We start from the raw sequence: 19,281 nt of genomic DNA, 5'->3' as shown, positions 1-19,281 counted from the left end.
ATGGAGGGCAGTACGCTACTCTATGCTTTTAATAACATTTATTTTGCAATCTTTGCTTTGTTTTGTTTCAAGCTTTTAATTAAAAACTCTTTGGCTTTACTGACTCATTTCTATATTGTGAAAGGGAACAGGAAAGAAGCTGCCAGGATAGCAGAAGAAATCTATGGAATAGCCCCAGGTAAAAAGTGATTAAAGACACTAAATAGTTCTGACACATATTATGCTTTTCCCAATCAAATGGTTAGAAATGGATGTTAATTGCTTCCTTGCCATAGTCCAGAATGGAAAAAAAACTGTGAGCTGAGTGCATGCATGTTCTGAAAAGGCCTGTGAGATGACTACTGCCTGCTTGAACCACAGTAGCATGCGGCTTTGCTTTTCTTGGAGTGATATACCCTCACTGCTTTGCTCTCTGTTGCGCTGTGGCCTGGATTATGCTGGGGATTAATGCATGTAGGGGGCTGAGAGGTGGCCTTCGGTGGCCTTCAGGGTTGCTTCCAATTTGTCTTCTTGTGGTTTTTTGTGATACTTGGTTATAGCAAAATTGTTTGGCAGCAAACTTAACAGAATGGAGAGTTCCATACAGACAATTTAACTGGCCTTGTGAAAAATCTTCTTTATGGTTTACCTTTTGCCTAGAGCTTTATTTGACGCATTTTTATCCCAACCCTCCAAGGAGCTCAGGGTTCTTGCTTCTGCCATTTTATCCTCACAACAGCTCTGTGAGGTAGACTGGGCTGAGAATGACTGACCCAAAGTTACCAGTAAGTTTCCTGGCAACCCCATCCTAATTGAACACTATGCCACTCCTTTGTAAGCTGAAAATAAACAATAAATAAATTAAATGTGCCACAGTAGTAACTCTGTAAATCTTAAAAAGTAAAAATATGAAAAAAAAATTTCAAAACCCAATTTTGCCTGAACTGCTTTTCCTTTCAGTTAAAATAAAATGCTTAAGAAGATATTTAGCATATACACAGGGAATCTAAGTATCTCCATGCATCTGACAAAAAGAGTTGTGGTTCTCGAAAGCTTATGCTACAGTAAAGTTGGTTAGTCTTAAAGGTGCTACTGGACTCTACTATTTTCCAACTACAGACCAACACGGCTAACTCCTCTGGATCTAAATATCTTTAAGTTGTATTACCCGAGTTAATAAAAATGCTTTAAAATATGAGTAGGGCAAGTCATCCAAATGCAACCTCTTAGAAAGCTTTTTTAGGCTATAGTTAACTCCTGCCTGCAGTGTTAGAAGGTAGTGTGTAGTTCTGTTGTCACAACAGTTTCTTTTACCAAAGTCTTTCTAGTGTAATTTAAAAACATACATTTTAAATAAAGGTGCTAATGCTTATAGCTTTTATAGGCATGCTAGTTTCTCTACCATCTTTTTCTCTGCCAAGTTGCCTCCTGTAATACTGTCCCATTGGGTATCATCTTTCAAAACAGTCATGACCACTTCACCTCTGCTCTCAATTAGACGGCAGACACAGGGTCACAGTTAAGCTTTAAAGTAATGCCATCTAAAGAAGAGGGAGTTAAAGCTGCTGGATTTATCTTTAGAACTTCAAACAAATCTCACCACTCTGGGAGAGTTAAGAAAGACCCCTTATGGGAACTACATTTGCCATACTCTTCAGGGAGGTACGTTTTTTTCTAGCTAGAGTGGAATTACATAGGTGTGTTTGTGCCAAGTCAAGTGTATGTTTGTAATAAAAAAGCAGGCATGTACAGCTTTTTATAGATTGCAAATGTTGTGTTCTCAGAGCAAATGTTGAAGATCAGTCATATTTAATGTTTAGGTTACAGTGTCACCACAAAGTTGCTATTTTTATCATTTGAGTTTAAGAGCACAAAGATTTGAGCAGTCACATTCAAACCTCAGCTACATTACACAAAAGGTCCTATCAGTTTAGTATTTGTTCTACAATAAAATGGGAATAGATTTTAAAAGTTTGCCACAAAAAATTAGTTTTTCTATTTCCTTATTCACTGGGAACAAAGGAATGGAAACTCTGTTTCAGCTGCTGAAGCTTAATGGAACTTGCACAGCCAGGAATCATTACCAGTCTCCATTCATGAGACTATTTCCAGCAGCCTGCATGGTATGGTCACAGGTGTTATGCCAAATGCTGGGACAGATAACAGGAGAGAATTGTGTCTTCATCCCACTTGTAAACTTCCAATAGACTTCTTATCTAGACATGGAAATAACATGCAGGACTAGATGCACCCTTGGTCTGATTTGCCCAGGGCATTTATTCCTGAACATGGTCGTGAATTCCAAAAGTGTCCAAAAAAATTTAAAAGTATGGCATATACGTGTGTTAATGTATGACTCACACATATATTATATGTGTGAGTCATACATTAACTCTGATTTAAGCGGTTGGTTTTTTAAAAAATGTATGTAGAAAGAAATTTCTCAGTGATTGCAGTGGTTACCAGTCTAAAGAGCTGCTACAGCCAGCTGTGCCTCAAGACCCTCCAGCCTATCTTTTCACTGCCCTGTGCTTCAGTCATGGAGGGAGCTGCTATTACCAAGTGCCTTTGTTTGTCAATGCAATATCTTGCTTCTTTTAAATTATAAAGGGTCCAAGAATCCACAGCTCAGTTTGATATCCTTGTTACTCCTGCAAAAAAACCCAGCAAGGAGCTATTCTGTTGAATGTGCATGGCACTGATAGCGCTCTTCTTATCGAAAACATTGGGCAAGAGGGAACTGGAAGGAAGATTTGGATCATGGCTGCCTTTTGTTGCTTTGGGGACTTTCTATAAGATGCTTCATTAAGGTGTAAACATACTGCTAAGGTATACCATAACTCATAACATTCATTATGATCATATTGTTCTATACGGAGGTAATTGTCGTTTCTACTCTAAAACCGAGTGCCTTGGGCCAAGACAATGGGAGAAACTGTGAATAAAAATTAGAACTATTTGAGCATGACATAGTGCTGTTTCTGAAAATTACAGCTGTGTACAGAGTTCTTCCCCCATAAACTATAAGTTCAGTTGTACAATATGATAGTCATTGCATGTGGGTATTTCCCTATCTGTGCTCCACCTCATTGGATGTTGTTGGGGGAGAGTGGGAAAACAAAGATGAGATGACTTCAGAAGTGATCCTTGATGGTAGAGGATTGCATTTTTCCCCAAGCAGAAAAAGCTTTAAAATGTTTGTATTTCCACATCTTTAGATGTTGTCAGTGGATTTTATCTTATTTCTAGGCTCATGGGCAGATAGATCTCCTCTTCATGAAGCTGCATTTCAAGGACGCCTCCTGTCTTTGAAAACATTGATAGCACAGGTAAGAAATCTCAAGCAAATAGATTCAAAGCAAGGTTGCAGCGGCAGGCAATAGCAAACCTCCTCTGTTAGTCTCTTGCCGTGAAAACCTCATCAGAGGTTGCCATAAGGGGGATATGACTTGATGGCACTCTCCACCACCACCACTTTTACAAGCAATTTCTGAAATTTTGGTCATATCCTCTGATGAGTGTTGTTGCTGGATATTTGCCAGTGCTTTACACTGAAAAGTTATCAAAATGGATATTCTGTCAGAAAAGTTGCTTGCAATTTTTAGCATTCTCAGTCACCTCACCCAACCCCATTTGTTTGGCTGTAGGGAAGGTTCTGCAGCTCTTCTGGTATTCAAGTATATTTTCCTTAATCTTAAGAGGTGAATCTTTCTGTCTTGCCTAAACTATCATTGTCACTATTGATGGGGGGGGGGAAGGTTTGTAAACAATCAAAGATGCAGAGGAGTTAGCCGTGTTAGTCTGTAGCAGCAAAATCAAAAAGAGTCCAGTAGCACTTTTAAGACTAACCAACTTTATTGTAGCATAAGCTTTTGAGAATCACAGTTCTCTTCGTCAGATGCATCTGACGAAGAGAACTGTGATTCTCGAAAGCTTATGCATCTGACAATAAAGTTGGTTAGTCTTAAAGGTGCTACTGGACTCTTTTTGATTGAACAATCAAAGCTTCTTTTTAGATGAATATATTAGAATAATTTTGGAAATATATTAGCTTGAGTTCACAGAAGCAATTTTTCACTCTGCAACCCCCTAAGCCACCCAAAAAGCTACTCCTGAAAGAACATCATGGGATGTAGCACAGAGGGATGAAGCCTCTGTGGGTAGGGGGTAGGTAGGATTGGGCAGTCTTGCACTAGCTCTTCCATTACTTGTGCAAGAGGAATGTGAAAGCTTCCAATTTACTGACTGCAGTTCCTACACTATGTCCAGTGTGGTTGCCTAACTTCAGAAGCTGGCTTACAAGGGGCCTACGTATGTTACTGAAGGTAAAAATGACCACAAACCTGCTTATTGCCAGGCTCCTGTCTTCCTTGCTCCTTCTCCCTCCCTTTTCAGATGGAGAACAGCTGTTAAATTTTAATTCCAGTTGCCCCTAATATATGAATGAAAGTTAATAGAGTTAAATTTTCCCCACTAACCTGGATTCTAAACCTGGATTAAACCCCAGTTTAGGAACTAGGGAGGAGTAATTCTTAGCATACATTGGGGTAACTGGAATTAATTTTTAATCTCTGATTCTCTGTGCAAGATGGAAGGAACAAGGCACATGAACCCAATGATAATTTCACAGTTAAGTAAGACAACCTGAGTGCAGCCCATTCACTCACAGTCTAGCACGCTGTATACTACGCAGTCTCTGTAGCTGATTGGCTATTAGCTGTCATTCTGGGCTATACTCTGGAGCAGACTATACTGTACAGTAACTTTGCTGGATTTCAATTTTTGTATCAAATTTCTCCACCGGAGAAGTAAATGAGCGCTGGGATAATTAAAACTGTGCATGCCTCAGGATAATAATTACTGATTCAATAGAATTTTTGCCAATATGTGAACTGTCTCTGACAATTATGTACCTTTTAAAAAATATGAGTAGAATTTTTTTCTATTACATGATATTTTTCCCTCCGACACCTTTGTTCTGAGTTCTAGGGATTCAATGTGAACATTGTTACAATTGACCGTGTTTCTGCTCTCCATGATGCATGTCTGGGAGGCCATGTTGCCTGTGCAAAAGTCTTGCTGGAGAATGGTGCTCATGTGAGTATTACAACATGCATTACTTCTCTAATGCTGCCTCATATCTTATCTGAAAGGGGAACCATGCACATCAAATGCTTTTAATAGTGTCTGTCACAGGACACAGCCATGCAGGGGCTTGTCTGTACACAGGATATCCCTTCCAAGGATCCCTCGAGGCCCCGCCTCCTTGCTTCCCTCCTGCCCCCTTCAGTCCTAGAGCAGGCAAAGACCGTGGCTGCCTGCCACCAGTGTGGTTCAACAGCTTGGCTGGGGAGGACCCAAAGTACCCTCCTTGCCACTGAGGGCCAAACTACAAGTGACGAATGACACAGGTTGGACACTTGTCAGCTTCCCTCAAGTTCTGATGGGAAATGTAGGCAGCTTGGCAGAATGTTGGACAAGTGACAGCTGAAAAGTCCATTGGACAGTAGTCAGAGAGCCAAGCTGCAAGACCAGGATGCCTACATTTCCCATCAAAACTTGAGGGAAGCTGACAAGTGTCCAATCTGTGTCATTCGTCACTTGTAGTTTGGCCCTCAGACAGCTTTCTTTTCAGTCAGGGTAGGCCCTGTTGTGTTGCTGAATATGAGGTAGAGCTGCCAGGTCCCCTTACCCTCCTGGCGGGAGTGAAGGACCTTGGATTTACCTTATTGTTGCTCCTGGTATTCTCCCATACCAGCACAATGATGTCACTTCTAGGAAGTGACATCATTGTGCAAGGCGGTGGAGTGCACACACACTTCACAGCAGGCCAATTTAGGGCCCAAATCTGCCCACTGAGTAGCATGGGAGCACTCTCAGGGAAGTGCTATGATGTCAGTGAAGCACCTGGGAGGGCTGTTCCCCACCTTCCCCACCCCCCACCAGTCAGGTAAGCAGTGGCAGGGGGTGAAAGGTGGGAGCGGGGGATCTCCTGCCCCACTGGGGGAATAGAATCCCTAATATGAGGTATGAAGGACCCAGGCAAGTTGAACAAAAAAGCCTAATTTATTGAACAAAGAATGTAACAATAGATGCAATAAGAAAGCAATTATGCAGATAAGGTCGTTTAACAAAGGGCAAAACTTTCACAGAAAAAAGCCAGCTAGAAAAACAATAAAAGTCCCCTAGTGACTATCTGACTGTATTCCAACCATTATTTTAATAGCATATCCCTTTCAGGTCAGGCTTGCCCCCACCTTGGGGTGAGGGATGAGCTCCCTCTGACAGCAGCCTCACTGTTGCCAAGGTTCAGCAAACGAAGACCTTCCCTCTCTATGCAGGGCCTTATGATTGCCAACCTCCAGGTGGGGCCTGCAGCTCTCCTGGAAGTACAACTGATCTCCAGGCAACAGAGATCAGTTCCCCCGGAGAAAATGGACGCTTTGGAGCATGGACATAGTGCACAGAGCACTATGATGTCCATGATGTAATTTTCTGGCATGATGGAGGAGCTGCAGAACTCGCTGAACTGGGCACTTCTATCAGTGGAACAGAACACCCCCCTCCCCCAGCTGATTTACCCAGAATGTTGCTGCTGGGAGACAAGAACAGCATGAAAGGCAAATTAGGGGTCTGCAGAACAAAGGGGAAATTGGTGGAAAGTATCCCACCCATTTCATTGGGTGGAAAATATTTTACTTATTTATTTTATTCAGCTTCTATTCCGCCCTCCCTGCAAGTACGCTCAGAGTGTATCACACCATTTAAAACACAATACATAATGAAATACAGTTCCATAAAAACACATAAAAGCATTATAAAATCATCCAGTCTGATACAAAAATTATGATAGCGTCCCCGGTGGCAGGGATATAGTCTGGATACACTGGATAAAGTGTAATTCTGAAAAGTACAAAGTTTTTTAAGGTGCTCATTGATGCAAAGTGCTAAAATATCTAACGCTGTTGTAGTAATATAGATTGAAGCACAGTACACAAAGCAATACAAAGCAATACACATGTATTCTAAGTGAACTTCTACACTTTGCATGAACTATCTTGTGTTTTTTTCAGTGTTGAATAACAAAAGCAGGTTAACTTTCATCTTTGACAGCTAATTCAAAATAGTGGACACTATCTAGATTAATGTTCTCCAATCACAGAATGGACCAATGGTGATCTACTAATTTAACTCTTTCTCCAGTGGAGTTAGCTGTGTTAGTGTGTAGTTGCAAAATAGAAAAGAGTCCAGTAATACCTTTAAGACTAACCAACTTTATTGTAGCATAAGCTTTTGAGAACCACAGCTCTCTGATGCATATGATGAAGAGAGCTGTGGTTCTCGAAAGCTTATACTACAATAAAGTTGGTTACTCTTAAAGGTGCCACTGGACTCTTTACTATTTAACTCTTTCTGTCATTTCTCACAGTTTTGTTTTGCAAGTTAGATATAACATCACTTTTGGGCTAATTAGAATGTTATTCAATAGAAAATATGACTATTTAATTAAGTTTCAAGCCAATGACTGTTTATGCTATCACATGAAAAAGATTTTAGATATTTGCATAAGATAACCTATAAAACATGCAAATTCAGATTGTATGTCAGAGTTCTGATTGGAAGAAATTGCATGAGAATCTTTCCTTTGTATTGTATGCTATGGGCATCTTAATGCATTTCATAGAAACTTTGATTGTTTGAAACTTAAGAGTTATTGGGAAATGTAAGCAAACCTAATTCTTATTGCTTTTCTGTGTTCCATCTTCGTAGGATTTATATTAATAATCATATGTGTTGATATCTTGCTTATTTAAAAGACTAGAGTGTATTTCAATAAAAAGAAATAAATAAACTCTAGAAGGCTTCTGTCTGCCTTGATGGGAAAAATCTTTGCAAGAAGAACCCAATAAATAATGTACTGATAAGCAGAACTTGTTCAAAGAGCAAGTCTCTGTTTGGCAGGTCTTAACTAATTGCAGAAAGCTATTTTTCTTCTGGGATAGTGGAAGCTTTAGTAAGACACGGGTAAAAATTTGTTACAATGCCACCCATCTTTTCTCACTTTTCTCTCCCTCCTCCCAATATTTCAGGTCAATGCAGCCACGGTGGATGGGGTTACACCTTTGTTTAACGCTTGCTGCAGTGGCAGTGCAGCTTGTGTCAACATGTTACTTGAATTTGGGGCCAGGCCACACCTGGAGAATCACTTTGCTTCTCCTATTCATGAAGCTGTGAAGAGAGGTAATGGTAATTGTTTCAGATAATTCTTTCTGTAAAGTATAAACAAAGACCTTGGATTCTGTGCAGAGCTTGTTGAACAAAACCTAGGCAAGAGCAGAGTTTCCACTGATTGTGAAAAACCCCAACCCTCATTCCCCCCCTTTCCAAATCACTCTTGCTGGCAAAGAGAAGAGGAAAACCAGCAACAGTGGCCTGGGTGGTGAGTACCACTGGCAGAGAGGGCAGACTGTAGAATAGGGTGGTTTACCCTGACAAAGCTGCGTGCAAAATGCATAGGAATCCTTGAGTAAAAATAAAGTTTCTTTTCCCACTGCATCATTTCCCCCCTTCTTTTTCTTGATTTTGCTTTGGTGAGGCCCTCTTTTCTGGTTTTCAAAGGGGCAGATTTCCCCCTTATAATCCTTCCCTCCTAGATTTGTTTGCACTCAAAATACCCCTTCCCCCAGCAGCTTTTCCAGTTGGAAAAAAAGAGTTTAAGGAATGCTTTCAAACAGAAGAAATAGCTGGAAGGGAGAGGATTAAGCAGCCCTTCTCTAATGCCATTCCTTTGTTTAATCTAGAAACTTTCCAAGATTACTTTAGATTTTAAAAATGTTGGGGGAAAGTTGCATATTGATTGTGTATTGCATCTAGTTTGAACCTCTGATATGGCATAACTCAACTGCTGTGACTACAGAATGTAAGTCTTGATAAATTTCTTATAAACAGTGATAAACATTTGGCAAGAATGTACCACCCTGAACTGTTTGGGCCAGGCTACCCTAATCTCGTCAGATCTCAGAAGTAAAGCAGGGTTGGCCCTGGTTAGTACTTGGGTGGGAGACCACCAAGGAAATCCAGACTTGCTACACAGAGGCAAGCAATGGCAAATCATCTATGTTTGCCTCTTGCCTTGAAAACCTTATGGAGTCACTATAAATCATCTGCAACATGATGGCACCTTAAACACACACACAAGAATCTACCCACTGCTTGCTTGCTTATCGTATATCTCTCTCTATATACATATATTTATCCCACTTTTCTTCCTTGGGAATACAAGGCAATGTTCCCAGAAGGACTCCTACCCAGGCACTGACCAAATCCAGTCTGGCTTAGCTTCAGCAAGACTGCAATATCATATGCCTGTCAATCATGTCCTGATTGATAAATGATGGTGACCCTTTGTTTATTGTGTACTCTTGTACAGGGCTTGGCACATCTTCCATGCTTGAGACTGTTAGCTGTATTTCATTTAGCATAGAAGTTATCAGATGTGTCTATAGGTTATGACAAGTTACCTCTCCATTTCTGGTATACTATAAACATAAGTTAATGTGTTTAATATGTTTGACTGTGGAGGATTTAAAGAATCACCGTGTGTCTTGTAGTCCTGTTCAATGAGGTTCTTTCTTCCTGTGTTCCTTCAGGTCACAGGGAGTGTATGGAAATTCTTTTAGCCAATGGTGTGGATGTAGACCAAGAAGACCCGCAGCTTGGAACTTCTCTTTATGTGGCCTGTGTGAATCAGAGGACAGACTGTGCAAAGAAGCTTTTAGAACTAGGTACTCTTATGTATACGTTTAAGGGAGGGACACATACTTGAGTTTTATTTGGCAGATTGAATTAGCTGTTTCTGGCATGGTGTTTCAGTCCCATCTGGCCCCTTTTTCTTTTGTACTGCTAAGATATATCATAAACCCAGAACAATCTTTGAACCCTATGTATGACACCACTTAAGAACCAAAACATTATGTATGACTTGCGTGAATGAATGGAGCTATCACGTGTCAAGGATTATACACAGACTTCATTATCAACACAGGCGAAGTTTTTAGTTTAACACAACATACCTGTAAACCTGATGTACACACACAAGTGAATGGGCTATCTGTATGTCTGGCTTCTCACTTTCCACATAGGGGTGGCCTAGGAAAAAGAATCCATGATATTCTAGGTCTAGTTCTACACTAGGTCTAGTTCTACACTCAAACGTTGAATGTTATACTGAGACATCTGGTCGCTTTTGGGAAGCTATGTAAACGTAAGGGTGGATTCCACTAATAATACTCTACTAATAACTCTAACTCTACTAATAATACTCTACTAACTCTACTACTCTACTAACTCTACTAATACTAATAATACTCTACTAACTCTACTAATAATAGGGCATGACTATTCCTTTCTGTTAGCAGAAAGGAGTCATATGATTCAACCAATGGCCTCTGCAGCAGAAAGAAAAAGATTTGGAATAGTAGTATTTATGCACCCCTTTAATGTGTCCAAGCATTTCATGTATATCCTACTGTAGTTCTTCCAAGTAGGCAAGGTCATGTTGTTATCTCCATGATACAGATGTGGGGCTGACATTGTGGATAGTTGACTGCATGAGTCTAGTGAATTTATGGCAGAATCAAAATTTTAACCTGGAAACTTCTGATTTGTAGCTCAAAGTCTCATTTGTAGAAATATTAAATGATCTTCTTTTTCCTCTACTCAGTACTATAATTGTACATTGTGAAAAAGAAGAATTAGTGAAGACTAATTTGAAGTTGGGGTGAGTGGGTAGATAAGATGGAAGAACCCAAAGGAGTTCTCTTCACTGGATAACTTAACAGACTGTCTGCCCTGCCAGCTTAACAGTTTGTTCCAGTTTACATTAATGTTCCAGTTTACATTAATGAGTGACTTTCCCAGCTGATTTATATCTGCTGAGAGTCTTTTTAAGACTCTACCATTCTTCAAATCTGTCTAATATTCTTTTGTAATTGGCTCCAGCTTGCTAATGCCTGGCCTTGAAGAACATTCCTGTGCCTTTATTAACTGCCTGGAGATAAAAGGTTGGAAAATGTAGCTACTCTGCCACTGAATTGCCAGTGAAGGGAGAAGCTGAGCCTTGGACATCTTCCAACTGGGAGGATATTAAAAGAGCAGAAGCTGGTATTTTGGTATCCCTACTTGCCATATGTTTAAAGTATGTTTCTTAGAATCAAATTCTTGAATTCATAGTAATTACTGATGAATTTGACATGTTCATTCAGTTTGTACAAAAGTTCACCATTGTTACCCCTATCTGTTCCTGACCCATTTTTAATCATGATTATATATGTACATTTGCTGCTGTTATATACATTGTCTTTAAAAAGAGAGTCCCGTTTTAACAAATAATATTAAAAGAGGAAATCAAAATGAGAAAGAAATCTTCAGTTTGCTCTCTTACAGCTGTGTCATATTCTCATGTGATTCTAACCAGTAATGTAGTGCATTCTTTCCAAGGAGCTAATGTTGACCTGGGTAAGCAACTAGACACTCCACTTCATGCAGCTGCTAGAAAATCCAGTGTGGAAATTGTCAACCTATTAACAGACTACGGGGCCAGTTTGACGTGTCGAAATTCTGAATTCAAATGTGCTCTTGATCTTGCTGCTCCTAATAGCTCTGTTGAACAGGCATTGTTGCTTCGGGAAGGTAATGGCTTAGAGTTCTAGTATATTACTACTTGGGATGGATAGCAGTGATATTTCTGTTTTGCTTGTCCACATGTTTTCCCATTGCAATAACTCTGAGGAGGGGAGCATACATCAGTAAAGGTTCGGGGTAACTGCTTGGAGATGGATGAGTCCAGTAACTGGAACTCAGCCCAGAAAAGATCAAGATGCTCTTGGGAGACAATACAGCTATTCTGGATGGGGTTTCACTCCCTCTAAAGAAACAAGTTCATAGTTTGAGGGTGGTATTAGACCAGTGCTCATAAATGAACACTCAGGAATCTCTAGCATTCAGTGACTTTAACAAAATTCAGTTGATGTACTAGGAGTTTCTTTAAAAACTGATATCTGGTCACTGTTATTCATATTCTGATGGTTTCTGGGATAATTACTATAACATGAGCTGCATCCATACATTATTGGATATTGCACCAAACTGGACCTTCCACACAGGAAAATCCTATTGCAAATTATTGCTAAAAAGCAACATTCAACAATATGCTGATGCAGTCAAATTCTATATGGGGCTGCCTTTGACTGACATCTTAAAATGATTCAGTATGTAGTAGCAAGATGATTAGCTGATGTTGGTTAGAGAGAACACCTTGTATTAATTTTAAAAGAAATAAATTGGTTGATGGTTGTTTTCAAAATACCGGCTTTGTCCTTTAAACAGGGATGCCAGTTGCCTATAGTAGGCAAACTCCTGGCTGTGCTCTGCATCCCTCACTTGTCTCAATGGAGCAGCATTGGAATATGGGGAGATGTCACTCAATATAGTGACATCACTTCCAGGTAAAAACCTGGAATTGACATCAGCATGTCCAGCAATGCTTTAGGAATTCCCCCAATCACTATAGAAAATTCTAGAGTGCTGATTGATTCCTTTTCCCCTATGCCCTGCCTTCAAGGTCCTTAGGGGTTCCAGGCATGAACTTGGCAATCCTACCTTTAAAGCCCCAGGTGGTCTGAGACCAGAATATCTGAAGTTCCAGCTATTCTCATGCAAACCTTCATGTCAACTGATATCTGTAACTGAGAGCCAAGCTACAAGTGACGCCTGACACAGGTTGGACACTTGTCAGCTTCCCTCAAGTTTTGATGGGAAATATAGGCATCCTGGTCTTGCAGCTGTAATGGAGAACCAAGCTGTAAAACCAGGATGCCTACATTTCCCATCAAAACTTGAGGGAAGCTGACAAGTGTCCAACCTGTGTCAGGCGTCACTTGTAACTTGGCTCTAAGGATTCAGAGTCAAGGTGGGAGGGTCCAGAGATGGAGCCTTCGCTGTATAGAGGGCATTCCACATTTAAGGTGTCTCTGCAAAGAGTTGCTTGATACTACATTTTTATGTCTTTTAAATTGTAAGGCTTCATCATTGTACAAAAAATTGCTCAGGTTGATTAGTTACATAGATATCTAGGACTGAACTGTAGAGCCAAATCCAATTGGGTCACAGTAAAATAAGTTAATGACTTAGGGAAAGAGTTTTCTGATGTTGTTGTGCATGTCTGAATCTTGGAATATATATGCTGGGGACATTTAAGATCTCTATAGACACTCACTGAAGTGTAAAGAACCCCCCCCCCCCAGAAATGTTAAACTACCAAGTATCAGAGGGTTTATCTATATGAGGTTTGATATATTACTTTGGCTTAACTGAAGTCCAGGATACATATTGGAATTACTGTAGTTAAAAAAATAAATTTATTAAGTCTTGAATTCACGCTTAATTTTTTCTTTCTTTTTCCTCCAGGCCCTGCTAGTCTTGCCCAGCTGTGCCGGCTGTGTATCCGAAAGTGCTTGGGTCGATCATGTCTTTATGTAGTCCATAAACTATGCCTGCCTGAACCTCTTGAGAAATTTCTTCTGTTTCGATAGCATTATAGTTAAATTGATAAAGTGAAGGTTAATAAAAATTGGGAGGGAAGACCCAAGTTGTTTACTCTTAAAATATAAAATAAATGTGAAATTAAAACAAAGACCTCCACTACTCTGTACTACATGTTCAAAACTACTGGTGCCAGAAGGTTGAATGTGACAATCATATATGCATTTAGGTTGACTTCTGGACAGAAGCCTTTCTAGGGCCTATTGAAGTTTCACTGCGCTTGTGACATTTTCTCTCAACAAAGTGGCTTCCAACCCACATGAAATACAGCAAAAGAGATATGACATTATATACAAGAAGAGGATAGTGATAACAATATCCAATTGCCAGCTAAATGTATTTCGCTGGATTGATTTATCCAGCTAAGTTCATATTTCAGCTAAAAGTTCAGTGAAGATGGAAAATGTAGTTAGTGCAAATTAACATTACAGACATGAATGTTACAGTAGAGAAGACCAAATACCTGTTGTCAGGATTTCTGAGACACCTTGTACTGTACCCACATTCCACCATGAGCCACTAATCATATCTTATGTGGGCCCTCCCAGAAAGGCAATGAGAAGCTACTATGACATTGTCAAGCCAAACAAAGCTTGGTGGATGTCTTTTTAAAACTGAGATATTAAGTGTTTGAACTAATATGCTATCTTTTCATTTGTTACCATAGTAAATATTTGCATTGCTCATTCATTAATTTGGAAGATTTGCATACTGTTATTATCATATAACAATGATATATTAAGTTCCTATTAGTCCTTTCAGAACTTACTGCTTGATATTCAGAGAGTGCAATCAAAAGGAAGCAAGGGATACAGTCAGAGGCCATGAAAATATATTAAAACCAGCTAAAATACAGAATAAGTTTCCAAAACAGCTAGGGGCTTACAGTACCACAACACTTTATCAGAACTAAAAACACCACGCCTCTGGACTTCAGGCGACTTAAAAAAATTAAGTTGATGTAAAACATGTTTTTGTTGAAGAATAGTTAACATTTAAAACAATGTAGTTAATATGTGACTTTAACCCACACTGAACTTTGTGCATTTCCTGTTGAGACCATTAAAATGTGGTGGAAGAAATAAATCCTCAAGAAAATAGATCAGTTAAACATTTGGATAAATCTATCACACTATGAAAGAGAGTAGATTAGGTGGAAAACTGGGTTCAAATCCCTGCTCTGTCATAGTGTTTCCTGGGTGATCTTAGATCAGTCTCTCTTACTGCACAGGCTTGTGAGGAGAAAATGAGGAAGGGAAAAGCCAAGGATAAGCATCCTGGGAGAAAAGATGGGTTGAAAGTGCGATAAACCATGTTTTCTTCTAGTTTTAAAAAAGGAAGGTAGTTCAGGAATAGAATCTGGATTTTAAATACATGACTCAGTATATGGAAACTGTTCTTTTTACTTTCCTCAAAGACAGATGGTTCCAAATCTGTAACAACTGCTCCATTACTGAATAGTGTTATTTTCCTGTCTCTCGAAAACTGCCCTTTCTTGTGGATGCTTTATGTAATTTTCATTGGTATTAGAATGGATTAACAAGTAATTTGGTGGATGGATTAACAAGTAATTTCAGAAAGGAATTTCTCCCTCCACAATACTGTTGATTGTTTTGTTATCATGTTTGTATCATGTTGTTAATTCTCTCACAAGAAATATAGCAGTCACTGTAGCAACTATGTGCCAAATGAAAATGGTGTCATTTTATAGCCTCAATAGGCAGTCACTGGACTAGTAAATTTAACTCAGGTATTGGACCCAAGAGTGAGTTCAAGGGCGAGGGGTTCCTTTCTTAAAGCCTTCCTCTTTTCTCCTTTCTCTTTACTAACAAACATTGGTTAAAGTAAAACAATTGTATTTATGGTAAGAGATGGGGATTCCCCATCTCCAAAACTCTCAAACCAAATGTCTAGAATGTGAAGATGAGTGATGGCTTATCAAGTCATGACTTCACTTAATTAAGATGGCAACTCTCAGGTAATGTCCCGGGTTTTGAAAGTACTGTCCTTTGGCAAAATATGGTTTGGCAAAATGGTGGCTCCTATGGTCCTGTATACAAGATCTCAGAACTAAGCCAAGGTTTAGTTCTGAGGGCTAGCCTCTTCCCCAATAAACTATTTCAGTCAACAGAAAATAGGAGGGATGGCATATACTAGATGAACTTAGTTCAGCGATGCGAAAGGAATAAGCCAGCAAGAAAGTCTTGAATAAGAATCCAGCAGAATTCACTTTCTTCATAGCTCCCGCCTACTGCTTCTTCAGCTGAGTCTTTTTAGCAATAAAAGCCCTTGGAACAAATACAAGGACTTCTAAAGGGCTTCCCTCCATCCTTTCTTCTCCCCTCCCCCTCATGCTCCACAACCCACCAAGGTTACAGTGACCAAACTAGCTATATACACTCCTCCCAACATGCAAATTATGTAATGGTATTGCTCTGCCCAACAGTTTACATTCCCAAGCATACATAGGGAAGATACAGACTTCACAAATTTAACTGAAACAAATTAAAGGAAGCTCGCAGACTCACCAGGTGCTGTGCTGCGTTGAAACCGAGGGCTAGGCTGTAGTGGAGGCGAGGTCCAGCACTGGAAGAGGAGGAACAGGCAGGAGGTCCTCTTCCAAGGGCAACAACGTGGTTGGCTCCATTCACAAATTTATCTGAAACAAATTAAGTGGTTTACTGAGAGTGAAAGACTACAAGGAAGCATAGGAAGAAATTAGGAAAGGAACAAAATTACATGGTTATGAGCAAAAACAACTGAACTAACAGTTCTGTTTCTGCCTCCATACGCACCCTCCTGCTACATTGCTAAATTATTCTAGCCCTACAGAGCATAGATACTATGGATAAAGTTGTCTCCTCAGGAAGTGCTTTCTGTCCTGGCTGTTCTTTGATCCTGAACCAGGAACAATTCTCATAACTCCCCTCAAAAACATTTTTAAAAATTGCTCTGAAAATGAAATTTTAAGAATAGTTTTATTTTAGTCCTACAAATCCATTCTCTATGGTGGCCAAACCTCCCAAATACTCTTTGTTCAGTAGTATGAAAGGGAAAGTTCTTTTTCTCTAGATGGATTAAGTTCTTCCTCCTGTTGCTGAATCTGGCCTGTGTCAGGGGTGTCGTCCTCCCTCATTGGCCTACTTGCCTGGGTTCTATCTCCTCACACTCAGTGTTTTGGGATGTTTCTTTCTGGTACACTTGAGTCAGATGGAAACTGTTTTGCCTAAATTTCCTCTTTGGAGTGACTATCCAATAAAAGCATGGAGTGTGTGCCTCTCACAGATGGTTCCCTATATTATTTTATCACAAACCCAAACAGCTTCACCAGTTTCTAAGTCTTCTCACAATCAAGACCCATGATACGTGTTGTAATTCTTCCTTTGTCTCTTTCTTTTATGGCTTTCCCACTTAATCAGTTTCTGTGTTTTTACTTTGTGGGAGAGGAGCTGATGTAAGGCCATTGATAGAGTTGTCTGGATATGATGGCCATGAGCAACTCTGCAGGGCTGTATCCATTTGAGAGAGGGGTTGCTCTGTATTCCATCAGCCCTTTATATGGACCTGCGTTCTTCTTTGACTGCATCTTCGCTATTTTGAGAGCTGTCTCAACAAAGCCATTCAGGGGAAACGGAACTGGATGTTTGATGTTGAAATCCTTAGTCCCTTGCAAATGTCTGTAATTCTGATGTCAGATAGAAACTGAAAGCCACTGTCACTCAGGATTAGTTCAGGAACTTTGTGTCTTGCAAAAATGGATTTACAGGGCAGGATCACCACACTGGCACTCAAGCTGTCCAGTTTAGTGATTTCAGGGAAGCAGAAGTAGTAATCTGTGGCCGAGAGAAACCAATTCCCCTGACAATAAAACAGGCATTTTTTGCCAAGGCCTCTCTGGAAATTATGATAGCATTAAAGGTTCATAAGGTATAGTAGCCTTCTGAATGCAGATAAGGCATCTCTTTAACATCTCCTTTATTTCAGCTGAAATTCCACCACAGATTCCCTTGTTCATGCCCAACATTGTGTGATACCTTGGCGTCCCACCATGGACTTGGTATAGAATCTCCTTGAACAATTTCCTCTCATCAGTAATCCCTCTTGAACTGCTATCTCATGACGCCCCTGCCAAAACTTCTGGCACTCCCAATCCAATTTGTATTTCTCGGGCCAGCCCTCCTCTCTATACTGTGCAATCTTACGCACAGTATTCTGCCTGTGGATTAACTGTTGATCAAGTCTTCACATGCTCTGAGTCCCAGCAGAGGTCCCTTTACCACATAAACCATTTCATTAATTTCTTTCCCATTGTAGTTCATGTTTTCTTTGAACCTACCAACTGTACTTAAGTGTTTTCCTGATGCCCCCTTCATGTTCTTGTAAGATTCTAGTAGGTATTGTTTTAGGTATTTTCTGGATACAGACAATGGAATAGCTGTAATGTCTGCCCGTGTCCAGCTTGAATTCCACTGGCAGTCCATTTATTTTGATTTCTGTTGTCCACACCCTTGTTCTACTTGCTTGAATCTCTGTCTCAAAGCCCAAGAAACTAGTTGGATTAGTTGTAATTTGCCTTACTGCTAGACCTGCAAAACATGCCTGTGCAAAGTGGCCTTTTTCTTACAGACTTTTTCTGAGCGTTTTTCTTTCTGTGTGTTGTTCCATTGTTATCACTGGCATTTTGCCTCATTTGCTGGAGCCTCACCTTCTCTCTCTCTATGACCACTGCCCAGATGAGGGCTGCTGCTACTGCCATGTTGATCTAATTGTTTCTTCTTGACACTCTCATGCTGCCTCATTTTGAAGATGAGCTCATTACCTGGCTGTAGAAATGGAAGTCTCTGACTCTGACTATAATTCTGTCTCAGATTATTTCCTCATGTACGGGCCCATATTCACAATATTGAGCTAGTAAGTATAACGTGGTAATGAAATCATCCACAGGCTCACTTTCTTTTTGCACATGTGAATTAAATTTTGCCTGTTCGTAAGTCACATTGGACCTCACAATAACATGTTTTTCGAAACTTACTATTGCTTTGTTATAGTTCTTTAAATCCTTTTCACACAGCCTGAATGACATAAAAATATAATCCGACTGATCTCCTATTAGAACAGAACACTGTGTTGATCTGTTCTTCAGGCTTGTTTTTTAGATCTAAAGCTATCTGGAATCTTTCAAATCTGTGCTTCCATTTAGGCCACTCACTGGGAGTATTAAATGGAATTGGCTCAGGGCAGGGGACACATCATTTAAAAGAAGTTGCTGCCATGTTCTCGCTGCCAAAGACACAGGTCTTGTCTCACCTTCAGTTTCTTGGTAGGCCTTGGTTTCTCCAGAAACGCCCTCCTACCTTCAGGCTGTGTGGGATCTACCACACTGCCACCATGGGTTGTCTACTAGGCAATCAGACATGCTGGATGGAGAGACTTCAACACTTGTCAATAAGAGAAAGCGGAACACACTTTTATTAAGCAGAGGGGCTTAACTTAACTAACTATACGCTCTAGGCTTTTCCTCTTGTCTCCCCAGGAAGTGCTTCCTGTACCAGCTTCCCTTTGATTGCTGAACCAGGAACTATTTTCATAGAGAAGTTCTGTGTGGCTCTTCAACTTACAGGCATCGTTGCTGCTTGATGAGACTCATCAAGCCATAATGTGGACTGCTGTATGAATGGGTGAGCAGGGGAAGAACAGGAG

At 40.1% G+C, this 19,281-nt stretch overlaps 1 protein-coding gene across 1 annotated transcript; it reads left to right on the top strand.

The window, feature by feature from the left end:
- Window positions 1-13,646, top strand: ASB11 (ankyrin repeat and SOCS box containing 11). Its single transcript, XM_054974053.1, has 7 exons — window positions 1-178; window positions 3,229-3,308; window positions 4,969-5,076; window positions 8,070-8,220; window positions 9,630-9,764; window positions 11,479-11,670; window positions 13,447-13,646. Exons 1-7 carry the CDS (start codon window positions 1-3, stop codon window positions 13,569-13,571), a joined length of 969 nt encoding a protein of 322 aa, XP_054830028.1. The 3' UTR covers window positions 13,572-13,646.
- Window positions 13,647-19,281: the final 5,635 nt, after the last annotated feature.

This window comes from Eublepharis macularius, chromosome 3, assembly GCF_028583425.1.
Source record: "Eublepharis macularius isolate TG4126 chromosome 3, MPM_Emac_v1.0, whole genome shotgun sequence".
Taxonomy (NCBI): Eukaryota; Metazoa; Chordata; class Lepidosauria; order Squamata; family Eublepharidae; genus Eublepharis; species Eublepharis macularius.
The sequence above is the reverse complement of the archived record's forward strand: the minus strand, read 5'-3'. Positions and strand labels throughout refer to the sequence as shown.

Bases quoted from the DNA above. Each gene is read 5' to 3' on its own strand.
- ASB11 (XM_054974053.1), top strand. From the start codon at position 1: ATGGAGGGCAGTACGCTACTCTATGCTTTTAATAACATTTATTTTGCA. The intron at 179-3,228 runs GTAAAAAGTGAT...TCTTATTTCTAG, and splicing joins AATCTATGGAATAGCCCCAG to GCTCATGGGCAGATAGATCT. The intron at 5,077-8,069 runs GTGAGTATTACA...CCAATATTTCAG, and splicing joins TGCTGGAGAATGGTGCTCAT to GTCAATGCAGCCACGGTGGA.